Source organism: Chanodichthys erythropterus, chromosome 24 (genome assembly GCF_024489055.1).
Source record: "Chanodichthys erythropterus isolate Z2021 chromosome 24, ASM2448905v1, whole genome shotgun sequence".
Classification (NCBI taxonomy): Eukaryota; Metazoa; Chordata; class Actinopteri; order Cypriniformes; family Xenocyprididae; genus Chanodichthys; species Chanodichthys erythropterus.
Window position 1 is genome coordinate 13,056,519 of NC_090244.1, and position 21,960 is coordinate 13,078,478.

The window sequence follows — 21,960 nt, forward strand, 5'->3', positions numbered from 1 at the left end:
TTAAAACTAAATCGAAAAAGACCTTTTTTAAAAATCTCTTATGATTTGTATGATTTTACCCTACGAATATTAATTAAAATAATAAATAATTATATGTAAATATGAATTAGTATATGTTTATTATCAAAAAAAAAAAAAAAATGAGTGCAGTAAACCATTTCATGTATCAAGTGAAAATGATTTATTATAGGCTATCATTTTTTTAATGTCTGTCCCTTTCATTTCACTAAAAAAAGTTCTCGAAAGTTGTTTATAATAAGATAACAATGAAAAAATATTTTACTGCATGCACATCATTTCCTGTCAAGCTGTAATTTTGTCAAATTACGCAAAAAGTGATACATAAAGTCAGCCATTTTGCTCCAAAAATATTTAAAATGTAATTTCCATCACAGATGCCATTAAACATAAGGACATAAAATAAGATGTGTTGCCAATGTTCAGAAATGATTTTCAGAAAAATATTCTTCTGATACCTGTACCAGTAAAATATTGATTATAATATCAAGAACAATCAAAGCAATTACATTACATTAGATATCAATTTTCTTTGACATTTAATCAAGTAGGCTTTTTTTTAAACTCAGGCCACAGGATATTGTGATGATGTCCTCATATTTTCCTCGTGAGGATTTGAAAAGAGACAGTGTTGTGCGTGATTTAGGCTTCAAGAGACAAAGAGCTCAACAAATGTGTCACTCTACCTGTAACTGATACAGCATGCATCTTTAATAGAGGTCTTGTCTATGTAACAGAGAACAAATCCTGTATTCACACCTCATGCTTCTGTTCAGTGACAACAGTATCCCATCCTAAATGATACAGTGACACAAATACTAAACTATTAATATTAAACTATTGCAGCACAAAAGGAATTGATAGTATTCAGTGGACCATATAGGTCCTCGAGTGGCACTGGGCCAATATAAACCTAGATTTATTACTTCTTAAACAACCAAACATGCAACATTTTATTTCTTCTTCTTCTTTTTTTCCTTGGTGAATTGCAGTTCATACACAACTTGTGGAACCTATCGATTGATTGGTCCTTTGTGGGGAAATAAGGTTTAGAAATAAAAATGTCAGCATGTGAGAATTGTTTAAAAAATGACAACTAAAGCTAGGACTACTCAGTTAATTATTACATTAATAGACTAGTATTTTATCTGATAAACACGTTAAATATTTTACATGCAGTAGACACAGAAAATGTGCTGTGCTTGCTTATCTTGAAAGTAAACATTTTCATATAGCCTAGTACAAGAATAATCAGATTTCAAAGGGTTAGTTCACCCAAACATGAAAATAATGTCATTAATCACTCACCGTCATGTCGTTCTACACCCGTGAGACCTTTGTTTATCTTCGGAACACACATTAATATGTTTTTGATTAAATCCGATGGCTCAACGAGGCCTGCATAGACAGCAATGGTAATTTCCTCTCTCAAGATCCATAAAGGTACTAAAAACATATTTAAATCAGTTCATGTGAGTTCAGTGGTTCAATCTTAATATTATAAAGCGAGGAGAATATTTTTGTGCGCCAAAAAAAACCCCCCTAAAAACGACTTTTTAACAATATTATCTAGTGATGGACGATTTCAAAACACTGCTTCAGATCGTTATGAATCTTTTGAGTCGAATCAGGGATTCACATCGCGTATCAAACCGCCAAACTGCTGAAATCACGTGACTTTGGCGCTCCGATTCACTGATTCGATTCGTAAATCTTCATGAAGCATAGTTTTGAAATCCGCCATAGATGTTGTTAAAAAGTTATTTTGTTTTTGTTTTTGGCGCACAAAATATTTTCATCGCTTTATAATATTAAGGTAGAATTAATGTTTACTTTATGGATCTTGAGATTGCATGCCTCGCTGAGCCATCGCATTTCATCAAAAATATCTTAATTTGTGTTCCGAAGATGATCGAAGGTCTTACAGGTGTGGAACGACATGAGGGTGAGAAATTAATAATTTTCATTTTTGGGTGAACTAACGATTAGCCTAATAATCGTTTTTTTGCTTGTAAAGTCTTATGACTGTGTAGGAGAGGACTCGAATGTTTTGTTTTGACTGGACTACATCAGATCCAAAAGAACATTAAGAGTTTATATTGAGATATTTACACTAAGCACCACAGAGATAATGCTACTGTACAACGCTCGTGATACGGCTCTTAAGTAGTTTGTGTTAAACAAAACACTTTCAACAAATAACGTTACTGTTTTGCTAACTTTTTTATGTTGGTGTGAAATATTAAATAACAATTATTGACAAAGTAATAATAATTACAAATAATAATAATTTTTTAAAAATATTACGGACAGTCTACGTCTATGACAAACCACGACCCTCCTTTCGAGTAGAATCTGCTGTTACTAATCGCACACTAGCTGATCAGCTGACAGCTAGCGGAGTAAAACAAGCGGAGGTAAGCCGGAAGTGTCTTGCAATCAAATTGAACAGTTTACCAGAAAATGCACGAATATTAGCCGCGTATTTCAACCACGCTTAATTTTCAAACATATTTGCGTTAGTATCTGGCTGTTTAGTCTTCTGGTACGAGCTCGTTTCTAAACACTGAATTCATTCATATAATGTGAGCTGTTGTTGAACAGCATTTGTTATTTATTAAAACGATGTGCTTATCAGATATTTACATCCATATTTCTGCATTTGTCTAACGAGAATTTCTGTTTAACTTGCATCACGATGAGTTATTTGACTGCTTGTATATTCCAGTCTATCTCTGCAGAATCTATGGATGTGTCTCAACACCTAGGGAGCTGCCTACCTAGACAGCATTCATAATAATTATGCATAATTATGTCTGTATCTGTCGTAAATCCATTATTTGTATGTCTGTCTTCTGATCACAGGCTAAGATGAGGAAAAACAAAGGGAAAACCAATACAATTGAAAAGGAGTTTGTGTTTGAGTTTAAGGCAGGAAAACATCACTGTGTCCTCAAAGTCCCACTTCAGTTCCCCCTCAAAGAAAATGTCAGTGATCTTCATGGGCGGATCATGCTGCTTCATAAAATCCCCTGTTTTGTAGAAAATGGTAATGTATTAACATTTATTTGAGCATGCATCCGATTGTCAACACATTGAATTACTGTATACACCCTCTAACATTTCTGTATTGATTTTAGACTTGAAAAACCGACTCGTTAGTTTCATAAAGAGGGAAACGTTAGCGGATTATGACCGAGAGGCAGAAGCAGCCCTGCAGAGACTCACTACTGGAGAGGTTGATGTCAACAAACTTACAAATTTATGGGCCAAGGTCTATTCTGAGGTAAGGCGCAGACTCAGTCGAATAATTAAGTTATTTCAGTTTCATTGCATTCCTTCTACATCTACACGAGCACCTTTTTTTCCATTGGCTTGACCTTTCATTGGCATTTTTTCATTTTTCATTCTGTCAATTTTGAATCAAATTAAGATGTTAAACAGCTCTACAAAAGTTAATAGTGTCATTATATTTCAGCTCAATTTAGCATGATGTTTCAGTTTTAAGTCATTGTTTCAATGTCGCAAAGTTCATCAAATATTAATCAATGTCAATTCAGCTATAAGCATCTCTACAGAAGTTAATTATTGATTCAGTTAAATTTAATAACAGTGTGTATGTTGCAACGAAATTCTGGGCCGAAACTGAAAATTCAGGATGCTTTTTGCTGAAAACTGAATATAAATGAATGCTCAATTAATTAATCAAATGCATTTAATAATCAACACTCAAATAGCAAAAACTGAGTTGTACAAACATTTGAATTGCACATAAGGCATGTTTTATAGCAACTTTTTAATAACAGTTTTTGTTTCTACTCCAGTTTGTTGGTGAAATATAAACATTTAAACGACAATAAACTGTAATAACTTGTTTTCATGACAGATTTATTCAGACATACAATAAATAGGCAAAAATAAAGACTTAACTAATAGGTTAAAGGTGCCATCGAGTGTTTTTTCACAAGATTTAATATAAGTCTAAGGTGTCCCCTGAATGTGTCTGTGAAGTTTCAGCTCAAAATACCCCATAGATTTTTTTTAAATAAATTTTTTAACTGCCTATTTTGGGGCATAATTAGAAATGCGCCGATTCACGTTGCGGCCCCTTTAAATCGCGCGCTCTCCGCCCCTGGAGCTCGCGCTTGCCTTAAACAGTGCATAAACAAAGTTTACGCAGCTAATATGACCCTCAAAATGAATCTTTACAAAGTGTTCGTCATTCATACTGCATGTATGCGTCAGATTATGTGAGTATTGTATACTGTTATATTGTTTACATTTGATTCTGAATAAATTTGAGGCTGTGATCCGTGGCTAACGGCTAATGCTACACTGTTGGAGAGATTTATAAAGAATGAAGTTGTGTTTATGAATTATACAGACTGCAAGTGTTTAAAAATGAAAATAGCGACGGCTCTTGTCTCCGTGAATACAGTAAGAAACGATGGTAACTTTAATCACATTTAACAGTACATTAGCAACATGCTAACGAAACATTTAGAAAGACAATTTACAGATATCACTAAAAATATCATGATATCATGGATCATGTCAGTTATTATTGCTCAATCTGCCATTTTTCGCTATTGTTCTTGCTTGCTTACCTAGTCTGATGATTCAGCTGTGCAGATCCAGACGTTCTGCCCTTGTCTAATGCCTTGAACATGGGCTGGTATATGCAAATATTGGGGGCGTACATGTTAATGATCCCGAATGTTACGTAACAGTCGGTGTTATGTTGAGATTCGCCTGTTCTTCGGAGGTCTTTTAAACAAATGAGATTTATATAAGAAGGAGGAAACAATGGAGTTTGAGACTCACTGTATGTCATTTCCATGTACTGAACTCTTGTTATTTAACTATGCCAAGATAAATTACATTTTTAATTCTAGGGCACCTTTAAGTAAATTTTACGAATGAATAATACAGTGCATACATTTAGCAAAATGCTCGTCGTTAGAATAATTTTTTCTTGCTAACTAATGTGTTTAATGGACATTTCTTGAAGTAAATGTAATGTTAAGTGATTGTTTAGCCTACAAGCTGACCTCTTTCCCTGATTAAAACACTGATTTAGTGATTACATGAGACAGGATTCATTTCGGTAGGTTTTGATGTATCTTTCAACATACCTTCTGATGTTTAAATTAAATGTCTGTTTTGTCACTGATTTCAGCCCTCCAAAACCATTTCGGCCTGAAACTGAAAATAGCTGTTTTGGACGAAATTTTTCAGTAGCCAAAATTTCGGTGCATCCCTTAGTCATGTTAGATGCCATATTGAATTTAACACGGATGAAAACGAGGCTGTGAGGGATAAACTTACAGTCAATTGTACACATTGTATAAAGGTCCTTTACAACTTAACTGTTTTATAGAGTTTTTGTCTACTTAAAGTATTTTTTTCCGAAAAGACATTTTGTCAGCTGAACAATTATGATGTTGTTAAACAATCCATTGAACACACTGTATTCTATCCCTCATAGCCTCATTTCATTTTTATTCCTGTCAAAAATTTAATTAGGGCTGTCAAACGATTAATCACGATTAATCGCATACAAAATAAGAGTTTGCCTAATATATGTGGGTGTACTGTGTGTAATTATTATGTATATATAAATACTAACACATCCATGTATATATTTGAGAAATATTTACAAGTATATGTATTTATTTATATTTTTATATAATTTATATTATATATAAATACATTTTTTGTACATAAATAACATATTTCTCTTAAATATATACATTAATTTGTGAGTATTTATATATACATATTATTTACACATATTACACATATATTATGCAAACTCAAACTTTTATTTTGTATGCGATTAATCGCGATTAATCGTTTGACAGCCCTAAATTTAATATGGCACTACCCTGGTTAAGATCTATTATCCAGCTCAATTCAGTTAAATTTTTTCCATACGATAGCATCAGTGCAGTTAAATCAACTGAATACTGAATATTAATTGTATTTTAATTAGCTAATTTGCTATATAATAAACCAATAAATCACTCTGCCTACACAAGAAGTTCCTTTGAAACAGAATATCTGTCCTATTTCCACGTTTAAGAAGGTCATCCTAACCATTTGCATTAGCACTTCAAAGTATTGCAGTTTAAATTCTGCTTCCACTTGCTCCAGCACACTTATAAAAAGAAAGAAGAATCCACCCCCTCCCTTTTCTATGAAGCACTGGATAACCATTAACATTTTACAGCAGCCGTACACAAATACACATGGATGCTCTCCAGTCTATTTCAAGCCCATCAAATGGCTGTTTAACGACCACCTGGTTGTTTGCGTAAAAAGATTCGAATGGTTTTATTTATAGTGGTTAATTAATTTTCCGCATATAAAAAGTTTGTAGGAAAAAGTTAATCTAAAAGTATAAAAAAGCTATGATTTTATTTCGAAACAATTATGAAAGATTCATGGGCATTGTTTAGCTTTGACCGAGTGGATCAGGTAGTCCAAGCTGGTGTGGGACTATTTACATGTTTATGGAACTTCATATACTAACTGAAGCAAGGGTGCAGAGTTACATTCAAGCTATTGTAAGGTATGAAAAAAAATTGCAGGAAAATTTTTTTAAGTGGGTCATTTTGATGAGTTTTAAGGGATAAAATTATTGACTGCAGGGGATTTTAAAACAACCAAAAAAACAAAAGCATTAAGTTAAATCAATAAATGTTTTATCTAGTAACTGTCTAGTTATATGTACTAAATAAGTCGATTACTTTTGTGCCACCCTGGTAAGTGTGTCTGTTCTGTATCACTTCTGTGTGTAGACTACACTGGAACATGCCCGTCCCGAAGAAGCCAGCTGGGACGAGGATTTTGCGAGTGTCTATCATGAACTGATCCACTCTCCAGCCTCAGAGACCCTTCTCAACCTGGAACACAGTTACTTTGTCAGTGTCTCTGAGCTCATCAGCGAGAGAGACATGGAGCTCAAGAAACTTCAGGAGAGGTTTGTGTGGGAGGTTACAACGAGAATAATTCTGTTTTATGAGGAAAAATGCCAGCTTGGATAATGAGCTCTGAACATAATTGCAGAATCTTTCCATATTCAGTAATAAGTATAAAGGTATGAATGCAAAATTTGCAGATATTTTATAATACTTTTTTTGCATTTTTTTTTTAAAAGATAATGATAATATTAACTGTTTGAACAGAAAACATAAGACTGAAATACAAGTCAACATTTGGATACACTTTTATTCTTTATTAGGACTATTTTTTCATGTTACAGTAATACAAAAGTATTGTTATTTTTTTTTATATATATGCACTACTATTTAAATTATTTTATGGTTGGATAGATTTTCTTTACTTTTTTTTTTTTTTTTAAGAAATCTCTTATGCTCACCATGGCTGTATTTATTTGATTAACAACAAAGTAAAAACAATAATAGTGTGAAATATGACTACAATTTAAATGTAATGACTTAAATGAATTTTAAAATGTAATTTATTCCTGTGATGCAAAGCTGAATTGTCAGCATCATTACTCCAGTCTTCAGTGTCACATGATCCTTCAGAAATCATTCTAATATGCTGCTCAAGAAACATTTTTAATTATTATCAATGTCGAAAACAGTTTTGCAGCTTAATATTTTAGTGGAAACTGATGCATTTTTTTTCAGTATTTTTTGATAAACAGAAGAAAAGAAAAAGTAATTGTTATATAAATATGTGTATATATACACAGAAGTAATGAGTTAATTAATTGAACAACAGGTGATTAACCAAGCGAACAAACTGACACACACTAGGATGACAACGTCAAATGACAGGGCACACAGGCAAACAGGAACAGGGAAAATAGAACTAAAATATAATGAACAAAACATAATCCTGACACTTATATTTGAGCTTTTTCATAAGAAACATGTCCAAAAATCCAAAGATCCTACTATGAAATATTACAATTTGTCCTTACAGACAGGCTGTTGAGATGAATAAAGTCATGCAGGAGCTGGGAAAGACCTTGTGTGATCAGGATGTGAATACCGTGGCTGCCCAACATTTTGACGCACAGCAAGTAAGACCAATCTGACAGTCAGATTGAAACAAACTATAATAATTCAGAACATATTAATGATTCCAGACTCTTCTGTTTGGTCTTTTTGTGATGGGAAGGTGCTAGAGAACAAGTGGGCCAGTGAACTGAAGCAAGTCACAGGTATCCAGAAACAAGAGTATCAGGAATGGGTGATGAAGCTTCACCGGGACCTACAGAACCCTAACAACAGCACAATAAAGTGAGTAAAAGAGAAAGTTGTAAAGATACTAATAGCATTTAGTTTATGAATCCTTGCTGAGGTGATCAAAGATTGTGATAGGTTGTGAAGTGAATAGGGCTGGAAAATCGATTAATCGCATCTAACATAAAAGTTTGTGTTTACATGATATATATGTGACCCGTCACGGAAACCAGGGACACAAGTCGGCAGCACAACTCTCGAGCAAAATGAGAAAGAAGCATTTTTTTTTTTCAAAATTGGTGATTTTCGTTTTTTTGCAGAATCTGTTAGTTGAGATCATGAAGAAGCCTTTCCGTGTTTGAGATAGCAGTATTGGTATATTTAAAAGCATACATTTTGAGGTTGAAATCGGCTTGTTTTTCAGAGATTCTAGCACGCAGTAGGGGCGTGTCATGTCTGTGTGTATTTCCATACTGGGAAGCGTGGCTCTAGCTGATATCAAAATTCAATTAAGAACCGTGGCCGTTACACCGAAAATGTTTTGAAGTACTTCTTCGACAAGCCGGATGCTTATGAACAAGCACTCACTGATTCTGAAGACGATCTGAGCGACGATGAAAGCGGCATAATAAGACATTATCTCTCTGGAGTCGGGTAACGCGCCGGCGCATTTTGCAGGATTTTTTTCACATTGCAGCAAAATACTCCGTCATTTTTTGTCATAGAGACATAAGTAATATATCAATTGAAACTATAGAATGTTTTCTTTTATTTGTGTACACGCAGAGTAAAAACAAAATGTTGTGCTTTTTGAAAAATAAAGAAAACTAAAATGATGCGTGATTTCTCCTCTCCCTCTGAACGAAGTCCAATCTGAAAATTTACTGTAACTTAGTGAATACTAATCACAAAAAAATTATACTTATGTCTGAAAAAATGTTGAAATGTCAAGTTTTAAATCGTGTAAGTTTAATCGAAAACAAACATTCTGTGTTTATGTAATTTGTATGAAAAGAGAGCCATGTCAGACGCCCGTGATTCAGCTCATTATCCGCTAATGCGGCCACGCCCACGGAGCCAGCGCTATTCAGATTCAAATTCAGTCAATACATGCATTCATCATCTCAATCGTGTATTTATTGTCTTGAAAAGTGTTTTGAATAGCCATAGTTAGCGATCTCTGGCCTCTGTTAGTTCAGTTAGTATCCTTTATTATTAATAGTATGCGGTCCATGCAGCTTTACAGGGGGTATGGTTTATCTAAATGAGATGTAAAGGAACCCTATTGTCACTCCCAGCAGGTGAGAACAGACAAGAACTGCAACTTTAGAGGCGTTTTTCTCCCTATAGAGCTTTCTTGAGTGCCTACCTTCAAATGGCCACAACTTCTCCAAATATTATCAGATTTTCATGTGTTACACATCGTTGGAAAGCTTGGAGACTACACTTTCAGAATCTGTGAATAACTCAAAATGCCCCAGAACCGACTTGTGTCCCTACTTTCCGTGACTGGTCACATATGTGTGTGTGTGTTTGTGTGTGTGTGTGTGTGTGTGTGTGTGTGTGTGTGTGTGTGTGTGTGTGTGTGTGTGTGTGTGTGTGTATATATATATATATATATATATAGTATGTAAACAAACTTTTATGTTAGATTGTTTTTACAGCCCTGAGCTGCCCATGTAGGTGTAACATCCTCAAAGAGATTCTTCTGGTTCTGACTGAGGAAATTCTGCCTTAGCGATTTCATTCAGTTTCAGTTCTAACTGCATTTGCATCCCCGCTTTGACACATTGACACCGTCTAGCACATGAGTGAATAGTGTTACACTTGAGCCAATGGCAAAACAACTGTTTTTATCATTGTGATTGATGGATGGCGGGGAACTTCAGAAGTTGAGCCTGTTATTTGTGTTTCAGCGAGGAGATCAAGGTGCAGCCCGGTCAGCTGGGGGAGGCAGGGGAAGCGGGGGCCCGGCTCTTCGAGGAGCAGCGACAGCTGGAGGAGAGCTTCACCATCCACTTAGGTATGGCGTTTCCTTGGAAACATTGGGCGCTACAAAACGGCACATAAAAATACCCACATACAACAAACCGGCGCAGTGATTTACGCCCACTTCCAATGTGTTTTCAGTCTGCCTCTCAGGCTCATTATAAACATTTTGTTCACATGTGGACATGTTCCACTAATGTTTGACAACCAGAAACTGTTCAAATACATTTTCCCTTTTTTTAAAAACTTGAATTTTTGCTTGAATTTTTTTTTTTTTTCACTATATTTGATAATTTACTATCTAGTACAATGGCATTCATGCATTTTTAGTTGTGGCCTAAGTGTCCAAATATTTTTCAGGCCACTCTACATAGAAAAACAGTTAGCTCAAAATTCTGACATTTTCTCGAAATTGTGAATTTCATACTTTATAACTCACAATTTCCAGAAGGAAAATCAGAATTTGTGAGATAAGTACCTTTTTGTATTTTTTATTTCATGGCGGAAACAAGCTTCCACAGAATTTAGGTGTCACAACATTATAAAGTATGAAAAACTGACATAAATTTTGAGATTTGCAAAAGATTGTTTAACTGTGTTATTAAACTGTTAGTGTTCATAAATATTAACTAAATGGTTAACTAAGTGAGCATTAGATTACAGCAAATAAAGGAAACAAAGGAAATTAGCAAAATTAAGAAAATGAGCATGCACAATTAAATATCTGATATCGACCAGTATACACTACTGTTCAAAAGTTTGGATTGAGTCATTTTTTTAGAGATAGTAACCATTTTATTCAGCAAGAATGCATTAAATTGATCAAAAGTGACATTTACGATAAAAAATATGTTTATTTCTAATAAATGCTGTTCTTTTGAACTTTATTCATTAAAGAATCCTGAAAAAATGTGCCATGGTTTCCCCAAAAATATTAAGCAGCAATGTAATGATGCTGAAAATTCATCTTTATCATCACCACAGGAATAAATTACATTTTAAAACACAGTCGAATAGAAAGCAGTTATTTTCAATTATAATAATTTTTCACGGTATTATGTTTATTTTACTGTATTTTTGATTTAATAAATGCAGCCTTGATGAGCCTTCATACTGACCCAAAACTTTTAAACGCTAGAGTATATCCAATATTAACCATACATTTAAAAAATTATTTTTAAATAAGCAAAATGTAATGGATGCAAACAGCTACCGATGTGACATATTTATGTTTTTCAGGGGCTCAGCTGAAGACCATGCACAATCTCCGTCTGCTGCGATCTGATGTTCTGGACTTTTGTAAGCATCGTCGTCACAGCAGCAGTGGGGTGAAATTACGGCGACTACAGACTGCCCTCTCGCTCTACTCCACATCGCTTTGCGGCCTGGTGCTGCTGGTCGACAACAGAGTCAACTCGTACAGCGGCATCAAGAGAGGTATTATATCTAATTTCTAGCATTTTGTTGTAAAGATCAGCAAATGTCAAAATAAAACACAGCTAACATAAACAACAATAACATCTTCAATTGTTCCTTTGGCATCAGACTTTGCAACAGTGTCTAAGGAGTGCACAGACTTCCACTTCCCCAGAGTGGACGAGCAGCTGGACATCATCCAGCAGGTGGTGCTGTACGCACGAGCTCAGCGCAGCAGCAAGCAGAGAGAGCAGCCCGGTGAGTGACACAACAACTGTGTGTGTTTGTGTCCGTCCAAAACCAGCACCTCTGCATTGCACCATCACGTATCCGACTTCAGTCCCACCACGAGGAAGTGTTCAGTTTCATTTGACAGGAACTTGCTACAATGAAACTTGATACACATTTTTTTCAAGATGCACAAATGTTTTGGCAGAAGGTGGAATCCACTGGTACAGTTTAGCATTTTGCTGACTGTTTGTAATAACTATTGTAAATTTAATTACCACAGTGACATAACTTTGATTGAAAGAGAACTCTTAGTAGAATTTGAGTAATTTGCAGTAAAATTAAACCATTGATATTAAAATTTACTAAATTGAACTGAACTAAATGCAAACATCTTTTATGTAAAATATCATGCTCGGATGTATATACATACATGCCACTTTGTATATACATACAGGGGTTGGACAATGAAACTGAAACACTGGCCAATGTAGTGGTTTCACTCCTATATGCATCTTTCAATAGGATTGCAAAGTGCTTTGGTTGTACAGTAGTACATATGAAAGTGCTATATAAATGCCTCATTCATTCAAAAAATATCCCACCTTTGATAGCATATGTATATGTACAGTACAAACCTTGTCAGTGAACTATGAGGGCTTAAAAACAAAATTTGAATTGTATCCAAAAATACATGCATGGAGGATAGTTTGGGCTGCAATATCATGGCATTCCCTACTGTGCTTGATGGGTCCGTCACTGCCAAGGACTACCGAACCATTCTGGAGGACCATGGTCACCTAATGGTTCAAACATTGGGGGTGCCGTGTATCAGCATGATAATGCACCAGTACACACGGCAAGACTTGTGACAAAATGGTACCAACATGAAAATGAAGTTGAACATCTCCCATGGCCTGCACAGTGACCAGATCTGAATATTTTTGAGCCACTTTGGGGTGTTTTAGAGGAGCAAGTCAGAAAACGTTTTCCTCCACCAGCATCACATAGTGACTTGGACACTGTTCTGGAAGAGGAATGTCTCAGACCACTGTGAAGGACTTGTATCTGTCATTCCCAAGACGATTTTATGCTGTATGGGCCACAAAAAGAGGCCCTACACCATACTAATAAATTATTATGGTTTAAAACCAGGTGTTTCAGTTTTTATTGTCCAACCCCTGTATATGTTCAAGTCACATTTCACTACTAAATCAAACATGAAATACTTATTGCATGATAAATTAAGCACATCCTCCCACCCCAATCCACAACCTGCTTTTCTTATTACTAAAATAAATATTTTAACATTTTATTGCCTTTATTTTTTTGTATGTGACAATTAAGCACAATTTGTCCCCATTTAATTACTTTAAAGGTGCCCTAGATTCAAAAATTGAATTTTCCTCGGCATAGTTAAATAACAAGAGTTCAGTACATGGAAATGACAACAGTGAGTCTCAAACACCATTGTTTCCTCCTTCTTATATAAATCTCATTTGTTTAAAAGACCTCCGAAGAACAGGCGAATCTCAACATAACACCGACTGCTACGTAACAGTCGGGATCATTAATATGTATGACCCCAATATTTGCATATGCCAGCCCATGTTCAAGGCATTAGACAAGCCAGTATTAACGTCTGGATCTGTGCACAGCTGAATCATCAGACTAGGTAAGCAAGCAAGAACAATAATTGGCAAGAAAAATGGCAGATGGAGCAATAATAACTGACAGAATCCATGATAACATGATATTTTTAGTGATATTTGTAAATTGTCTATCTAAATGTTTCGTTAGCATGTTGCTAATGTACTGTTAAATGTGGTTAAAGTTACCATCGTTTCTTACTGTATTCACGGAGACAAGAGCCGTCACTATTTTCATTTTTAAACACTTGCAGTCTGTATAATTCATAAACACAACTTCATTCTTTATAAATCTCTCCAACAGTGTAGCATTAGCCGTTAACCACAGAGCACAGCCTCAAACTCATTCAGAATCAATGTAAACATCAAAATAAACACTGTACTTATGCGATTAGACATGCTGCATGACGAACAGTTAAAAAAATGAATTTAAAAAAATCTGTGGGGTATTTTGAGCTGAAACTTCAGACACATTCAGGGGACACCTTAGACTTATATTACATCTTTTAAAAAAAGTTCTAGGGCACCTTTAATGCAAATAAAAATGATATATTTAATTTTTAACTTGTATTTATGCATTATTTTTGTTTATTTGTTGTATTGACTTTAATGTGTGATGATTTGATTGGAAAAAATAATTGTGTCCAATAAATCTAATGACAATCACTGTGGATGATAATTACAAACTCAAAAGTGAATTACAACATATTTGGATGCATTACACTAATAAACATATTGAATTTGTTTTGTAGAGATGCCAAGAAATGGGGGAAGTGAAGACAAAAATAAGATCATAGATAGAAATTCCTCCAATATCGTCCCAGGTAATTCAAACATTGCTGTATGTATTTAACAGTCTGTTTGCTAGTCCTAACATGCTGCATTTTTCATCAGGTGAATTCTACATCACTCGCCATTCCAATCTGTCTGAGGTTCATATTGTCTTCCACCTCTGTGTGGATGATAACGTGCGTTCGGGGAACATCACAGCCCGGGACCCGGCCATCATGGGCCTGAGGAACATCCTGAAGGTCTGCTGCACCCATGACATCACCACTATTACCATCCCACTGCTGCTGGTGCATGACATGTCTGAGGTAAGAGTAGATGGATGACATTTCATTAAAGAAACACAATTTTGTATTGCTGAACTATTTTGTAAACATTTACAAGCAATGACTTAGGTTTACCTTGTTATTATCATGGGATTGTCTCAATGTCTGAATTCCCGAAAGTCTGAACTTTTGAGCCGCTACACACAATTTTGATTGGAACGTCTGTAAAAATGGTAGTTGAGGATGTTGCCAATATCGTAGGGTTCAAAAACCCAACTGAGCCTCAACTTTTCTATTACAAGAATCTATAACAATCTATATTCTAAGGGTGTTCCAGAGCATTCCGCTGCCAACTTCCATCATTTAGATGTTTTTGTGGGAATGTTAGAGGCTTTGGCACTTTATATTGGCATCTAGTTCTAGAACATGCAAACAAGCAGCCAAACAAAACAAAACATTCCAGTTCCAGTTTTACCGCCTGCGTTACGCTACATGTATCTGATATATTTGCCCTCAAGAAGCAAAAAGCATTTTTGTTCACTTGTGACCTATTATTCAGCATGCATTTCTGTTTTCCTTGAAAATGATGCTTCTTTGTGCACACTTAATTACTGTAATTTATTAACAAGCCAAAGCATGTGATCTGGCTTGCATTGATGTGTGGAAAATGAAAAGGATCATGTCCTATTATGCGAATCTCTTAGAAACAGTTTTACTCTACTTAAAATATAAATAATTAAATCATCATTTTGAAATTTGAATTTTAGAGTGAATTTAGGTAGTGATGGGAATTGCTTTGCAAAATTTTCGAAACAGTTTCGAAGTGCTCAAAATGCCACATGCTGGCTCATCCAAAACATGCATAAAAACACCCTTTACAAACCAAGCAGATATCATCAATGTGGGGCGAGATATGAAGTGTCTATAATATGTGTTATTTTAATAAATTGTAGGGCTTGTGTTATGGAGAGCTTGGTTAATCAGTCCAACGAGTCTATAAACTACAACTCTTCCTTTTTATTATACAAATATGTCATTAAAAATGTCTACAAATTTATAAAACTTAAACTATATAGACACTATTTCATGTGTTCACAGAAATTCGAAATGTTTTGAAACCATAATGACCAAAGAAGCCTCTTTTACTGAAATCACGGGACTTGGAAAGTTTGAAACGTGTTCTGAAACACTGGTTCAAAAAATTGATTTGCAAGGCTTTTGAAGCTTCACGAAGCGACAATCGCAAAATTTTTGCAATGGATATTCATTTTGAAATGTAACTTATTATTTTTTTGTTGTTGTTGTTGTTTTTAAAGATTTATTTTAGGTTTTTTTGCCTTTATTATGATAGTAGGACAGTAAGTGAAGAGAGAGAGAAAGAGGACGGGATTAGGAAAGGTCCACGAGCCGGAACTCGAACTCGATGCGCAGCTGCGCTATATGTCGTTGCGCTGCCCACGAGGCTATCGTCGCTGACTATTATTAGTGTTTTTAAAGATTAACTTTAAGTAAGCATAAGATGACAGCAAAGTTAATTGACTGAATGTAAAAACAGAGTATTATACAACTAAATAATAACCAATGTTGACATATAAATTAAAAAATGAATGATAACCAATATGGTACCGAAATTTTGTCCTGATTAAATTGAACTCTTTAACTTAAGGTTCAAACCATTTTTTTTTTTTTTTTTTTTTTTTTTTTTTTACTTGGATGCCCAACCTCAAAACTCTGTCATCTAATTTAGAAATGGTCTGTTTTGGATCAGGCTGTCTGGACTGACCAGTGTAGTTCTGGGTAAATGAAAGCCTCAATCACAGCCTCTCTGACCACAGGCCGATGTTGAGGAATGTTCAGTGTTCAGGAAATGTTTTTCATTTGAACAGGAACTGTGTGTTCTCCCAGCCAAAGGCTGAGGTCTTAAGCCCTATTTGGACAGGATTCATTTTTAGGATATATGTCTGTAAAGTAATTGTTACTATGAACGTCTGTAATGTTTATCGACAAATGTCTGTAGAAATCGGCAAGATGAGTGTGATACATTTCCGTTACACATAAATGACTCATCACAAAACGATCTATTGTAAAATATTAAACATATGACATTATTAGGAGAAAATTAAATAAATGTTTTTAATGTAACTTTGAAAATAAGGTTAAATTAAATTTGAGGTCTGAATAGTCCTGTATGAGAAGTTTCTCGTCAAAGAGCGGTTTGGTAGTTTTGCATCCTGGTTACGTGGTTAAATATTATCTCAGTCACTGATTTTTTTCATTCTTCCTCCTTCCTCCTCCTCTGTACAGGAGATGACCATTCCCTGGTGTCTGAAACGAGCTGAGCTGGTCTTCAAGTGTGTGAAAGGTGGGCATGCAAAGAGCTCAAATGTAGAATTATTATAAACATATTTTATCAATAGCATATATATATTTTGTTTAAAGGTGCCCAAGAATATATATAAGTCTAAGGTGTCTCCTGAATGTGTCTGAAGTTTCAGCTCAAAATACCCCATAGATTTTTTTTTAATTAATTTTTTTAACTGCCTATTTTGGGGCATCATTAACTATACACTGATTTTGGCAGCGCGCCACCCCTTTAATTCGCCTGCTCCCTGCCACACGAGCTCTCGACTATATTACAGTGCATTTACAAAGTTCACACAGCTAATATAACCGTCAAATGGATTTTTACAAGATGTTCGTCATGCATACTGCATGCATGCTTCGAATTATGTGAGTAAAGTATTTATTTTGATGTTTACTTTTGATTCTGTATGAGTTTGAGGCTGTGCTCTGTGGCTAACGGCTAATGCTACACTGTTGGAGAGATTTATAAAGAATGAAGTTGTGTTTATGCATTATACAGACTGCAAGTGTTTAAAAATGAAAATAGCGACAGCTCTTGTCTCCGTGAATACAGTAAGAAACGACGGTAACTTTAACCACATTTAACAGTACATTAGCAACATGCTAACGAAACATTTAGAAAGACAATTTACAAATATCACTAAAAATATCATGTTATCATGGGTCATGTCAGTTATTATTGCTCCATCTGCCATTTTTCGCTGTTGTTCTTGCTTGCTTACCTAGTCTGATGTTTCAGCTGTGCACAGATCCAGACGTTAATAAAAGCCTTTCCTTGTGTAATGCCTTGAACATGGGCTGGCATATGCAAATATTGTGGTCATACATATTAATGATCCCGACTGTTACGTAACAGTCGTTGTTATGTTGAGATCCGCGTGTTTTCCGGAAGTCTTTTAAACAAATGAGATTTATATAAGAAGGAGGAATCAATGGAGTTTGAAACTCAATGTATGTATTTTCCATGTACTGAACTCTTGTTATTCAACTATGCCGAGGTAAATTCAAATTTTGATTCTAGGGCACCTTTAACATTCTGATTATTTTTGTCTGTAATGTTGGTTTTAAAAGCATCTTAATACTGGGTTGTAAAATATGTTTAGTTAAAAAGCTAGTTAAAAAATGCCCGTTCCATTTGGTTGGTTGTGTAAGACCAGTCTTAATTTGGATTTTTTTCCCCCTAGTAGCAAATATCTGTTATGCTTTTTTTTTTTTAAATCAACTTTGTTTAGTGTGTGTAATGTTGCAGTTTGAATGAAAAGAGACTGCAAAGTTACAAAGCACAGGGTCCACTCCAAAGGGAGTTATTCTCTATATCAGTAAGTACATGTAACAAAATTCCTCATTTAAATAATTCCTGCCTAAGGCATACCCCAAAAAAATACACGAGGCCTGGTTGAGTTGCGTTAGTAGTGTGTTGAAACTTGTGGTTGTGGTACGGGGCATGATATTTCCGAAACACACTCAAAGTGGTTGACCGATCACAACACACTGGTCCAGCAGACCAATCAGAGCACATCATGCTTTTCAGAAGGAGGGGCTTCATAGAGACTGGAACTAAACAGAGCATTACTGACAGACTGGAAAGAGAGGTGCTGCAACAAAGTCAAGTGTTTTTTGAACATTCAAGCATGAAAGCCTGTTCTAGAAGACCCCAAAAAAAAAATCAAAATCAAGACTTTGTAAAAGGGCATAATACGGCCTCTATAAAATACTATTTTTTTTTAAATATTTTTTAGCAAGATATTATATTATTATTTATATATTATTTGAAAAAAAAAAAACATATTCAAGTAATTTTCCAAGTTCAATCCTTTTAGAAAAGCATATAACAAAATAAAAAATAAAAAATTAGAAAAATAAAAATATATTGTTTACTTTTAAAGGTCAATAGGAGTAGTATAATCAATCAATTTTGTCGAATATTGTTCACATTTACATATTTTCTGCTTCAAATAAGAAGTCATTTACTCCATCATCTCGACTTGAAACGGTCTTCTTTGGCTTTTTTATTTAGGTTTTATGATGGAAATGGCCTCCTGGGATGGAGGAATCTCAAGGACTGTTCAGTTTCTTGTTCCACAGGTTAGTTTTAGCCTCATTGACAGTACAACTATGTCTTTTTTGATCTATTAAGAGACTGTTCAGGTAATACAATTGATTTTTTTTTTTGGCAGTAGAACAAACAAAAGCATTATACTGTGTGTATTCTCAAACAATAGTGTCCATTGGTTCACACATGCTTTCAGGCTTAGTGGACTCTTCACATTCACAGCTGCCTGTTTTACTCTTTAACACCATTTTAAAATAACTCCTCTAAACTAAACCCTGTTGTCTACACACATTGTATTCAGTATTATTCCAGTCTTCAGAGTCACATGATCCTTCAGAAATCATTCTAATATGCTGATTTGCTGCTCAAGAAACATTTCTTATTATTACCAATGTGTAATATGTATGTGGAAACTATAATACATTTTTAGAAAGTTCAAAAGACCAGCATTTTTTTTGAAAAAGACACTTTAGGGACAATGTGAAAGTCTCACTTTGGATCAGTTTAATGCAACAAACAAACAAAAAAAACATACTGAGCCCAAGCTTTCCGAATCATTTTGTTTAATACCAAAGTTAAGTTGTTTTAATAGTTTATTTAAGAATATGGCTTCAATCTGTCTTTCTGATTGTCTTTTATCATCAGAGTATCTCAGAGGAGATGTTCTACCAGCTGAGCAACATGCTGCCTCAGATCTTCAGAGTCTCCTCCACGCTTACGCTAACGTCAAAACGCTAAACACACACGGACACATCAGCCCATCGCCTGGGAATATGGAGGAAATCTTGTCACTTTAGGTTCTTAATTTTCAGAGCAGTACAAACCGTAAGCTGTTTTGATATGCACTGTCATTGATCACAGGAGGCTTAGCATCATGTCCTGATTATTTCACTCAGGAATTTTCACTGGAATTCATAGATCTGTACATTCCACATTTAAAAAAAAACATGAAATATCAAAGGGAAGTGTTCAGAGTTTTAGCTCTTGTCATGCTGTGACTGCCGTTCACATAATGCTGCATGGGAAATGGGTAATGCCAAGACAAGCTGTGTGTTTGTGCTGCATTGCAGACCCCTTGTGTCATCATTCCTTTCCACAAACACCAGATGGCACTGTATTCGGTAGCATTTACATGTAGTTTGAGGTAACCAAAGCTGCTGATTCCAAATGTCAAATGAAACCAACCTTCCAAGCATTCTAAGTGATTTACCATGTGTTTGTATATTAGGTGCCAGTTGTAAGCCCAGGCATGTGTACAGTTATATTTGAACTGAGTAATCTTTGGAAAGTGGGGCATTTGAAAACAGTATCTTCTGTTTTTTATTGTAAATCTAACTTGTTTAACAGGCCTCTTGAAAATATACCTACATAATATTAATCAGGCAAGCAGGAAAATGATGTCCAGTTTTGTATTATTTATTTTTTTAGAGCCTTTACAAAGAAAATCTACATTTTAACTACTTTCTGTTAAGTCTTTTGGTGGATTTCTCCTAATGAGGATATTACCATATGAAGTAGAAAAGTAGGGCTAATCTGAGGGTTAAAGCATTTGCATCCATATTAGCCTTTTGTCCGATACTACTGACATGCTAATTACTCGTTAATTGCTAAATGTCAATGCTTTGTAAATACAGTACACTTCAATTTAACTCTGAATTTGACTATTTGATAATGCCGAAATTCTATTAAAAATGTTAGTTTAGTCAGGTTTGCTTCTTCTCTATATATTAATATGTAAATAATATATATATATATATATATATATATACTCTGTGTGTGTATGTATGTGTGTGTGTGTGTATATATATATATATAATTTCCCTCTTACACTGTTGTCACATTTTCCAGGTTAAATAAATATTACATAAAAAATAGAGACCACGTACAATTTTGTATTTTTACACTAACTGTAATATTCTTTTTATTAAAACCAAGTTTCAATTTTATTAAGTAAGTGTTTTTATGCATTTTTACATTTATTCCAAAATAATAACTAAAGGCAGTAACAATTTAAACAGTATATTTTATTTGTGAACTGATGTTCAGCTTTACTTTTTAATAGTCAACTTTTAAAAGATGTTGGCTATGTAAATTGCTGATTACTGATAGCTCGCTAAAAAACCCTCATAGTCATGTTTTCAGGCCATTTCAAGTTTGATTTTGACTTGACATAAAGCAGTGATATATAAGTAGGCGAGTTGTTTACTTACTTTTTATTTAGTCTTCTCATAAGCACCATCATTTTCTTCATTCAAGCCAATTCGAGAATGCGCACAAAAACAAGAGGCTGGATTTATTGCACAAACAAATCATATCCAGTAATAACTGATAACATCCAATCATAGCATGGTGTCTCTCACATAACTTTCCCCAATTCATTCTCAAATATCAAACTCACTGAAAGCTTTGGGGGGGGTCTGTTAAAAGTCAATGGGATCAGGGGAGGCAAGCCTCCCGCTATAACTTTACCTGCGGGTATTGCTGTTCAACAGTGTTAATTTATAAAAACAAGTGATTTTTTTTATTTTTTTTTACACTTTTTAATGTCAAATTTTGTAATATTTGCATTGTTTTATTTTTGTAGTATTGATTATTTTCTCATCCAGTTATTTTTTTAGGAGACTGCCTCCTTTGCTGAAATGAACCTGATACACACACATACATATATTAAAGGATTTTTTCACCCAAAAATGAAAATTCTGTCATTAATTACTCACCCTCATGTTGTTCGAGACCCGTAAGACCTTTGTTCATCTTCAGAACACAAATTAAGATATTTTTGATCAAATCCGATGGCTCAGTGAGGCCTCCATTGCCAGCAATAACACTCCCTTTTTCAATGCCCAGAAAGCTACTAAAAACATATTTAAAACAGTTCATGTGACTACAGTGTTTCAACCTTAATGTTATAAAGGGACAAAAATACTTTTTGTGTGCCAAAAATAACAAAATAGCGACTTAATTCA

General features: G+C 34.7%; 1 protein-coding gene across 4 annotated transcripts in view; it reads left to right on the forward strand.

Annotated features, from left to right (window-relative positions):
• The first annotated feature begins 1,826 nt into the window (after positions 1 to 1,826).
• ferry3 (FERRY endosomal RAB5 effector complex subunit 3) overlaps positions 1,827 to 21,960 on the forward strand; it is a 44,238-nt gene continuing 24,104 nt past the window's right edge. Inside the window, exons 1-14 of one of the 4 annotated variants that reach the window (XR_010893913.1) lie at positions 1,827 to 1,963; positions 2,884 to 3,067; positions 3,159 to 3,304; positions 6,822 to 7,003; positions 7,978 to 8,077; positions 8,176 to 8,297; positions 10,157 to 10,263; positions 11,469 to 11,666; positions 11,775 to 11,903; positions 14,275 to 14,346; positions 14,417 to 14,619; positions 16,882 to 16,939; positions 18,959 to 19,026; positions 19,640 to 19,791. Coding sequence is in view for 3 of the 4 variants with exons in the window: in XM_067379538.1 (XP_067235639.1) it covers positions 1,958 to 1,963; positions 2,884 to 3,067; positions 3,159 to 3,304; positions 6,822 to 7,003; positions 7,978 to 8,077; positions 8,176 to 8,297; positions 10,157 to 10,263; positions 11,469 to 11,666; positions 11,775 to 11,903; positions 14,275 to 14,346; positions 14,417 to 14,619; positions 16,882 to 16,939; positions 18,959 to 19,026; positions 19,640 to 19,732 (1,668 nt within the window). In the remaining variant the exon portion in view is untranslated. Of the gene's footprint in view, positions 1,964 to 2,411; positions 2,436 to 2,462; positions 2,564 to 2,883; positions 3,068 to 3,158; positions 3,305 to 6,821; positions 7,004 to 7,977; positions 8,078 to 8,175; positions 8,298 to 10,156; positions 10,264 to 11,468; positions 11,667 to 11,774; positions 11,904 to 14,274; positions 14,347 to 14,416; positions 14,620 to 16,881; positions 16,940 to 18,958; positions 19,027 to 19,639; positions 20,948 to 21,960 lie in introns of those variants that run through there. The other 3 variants (XM_067379538.1, XM_067379539.1, XM_067379540.1) reach the window with 3 other exon arrangements.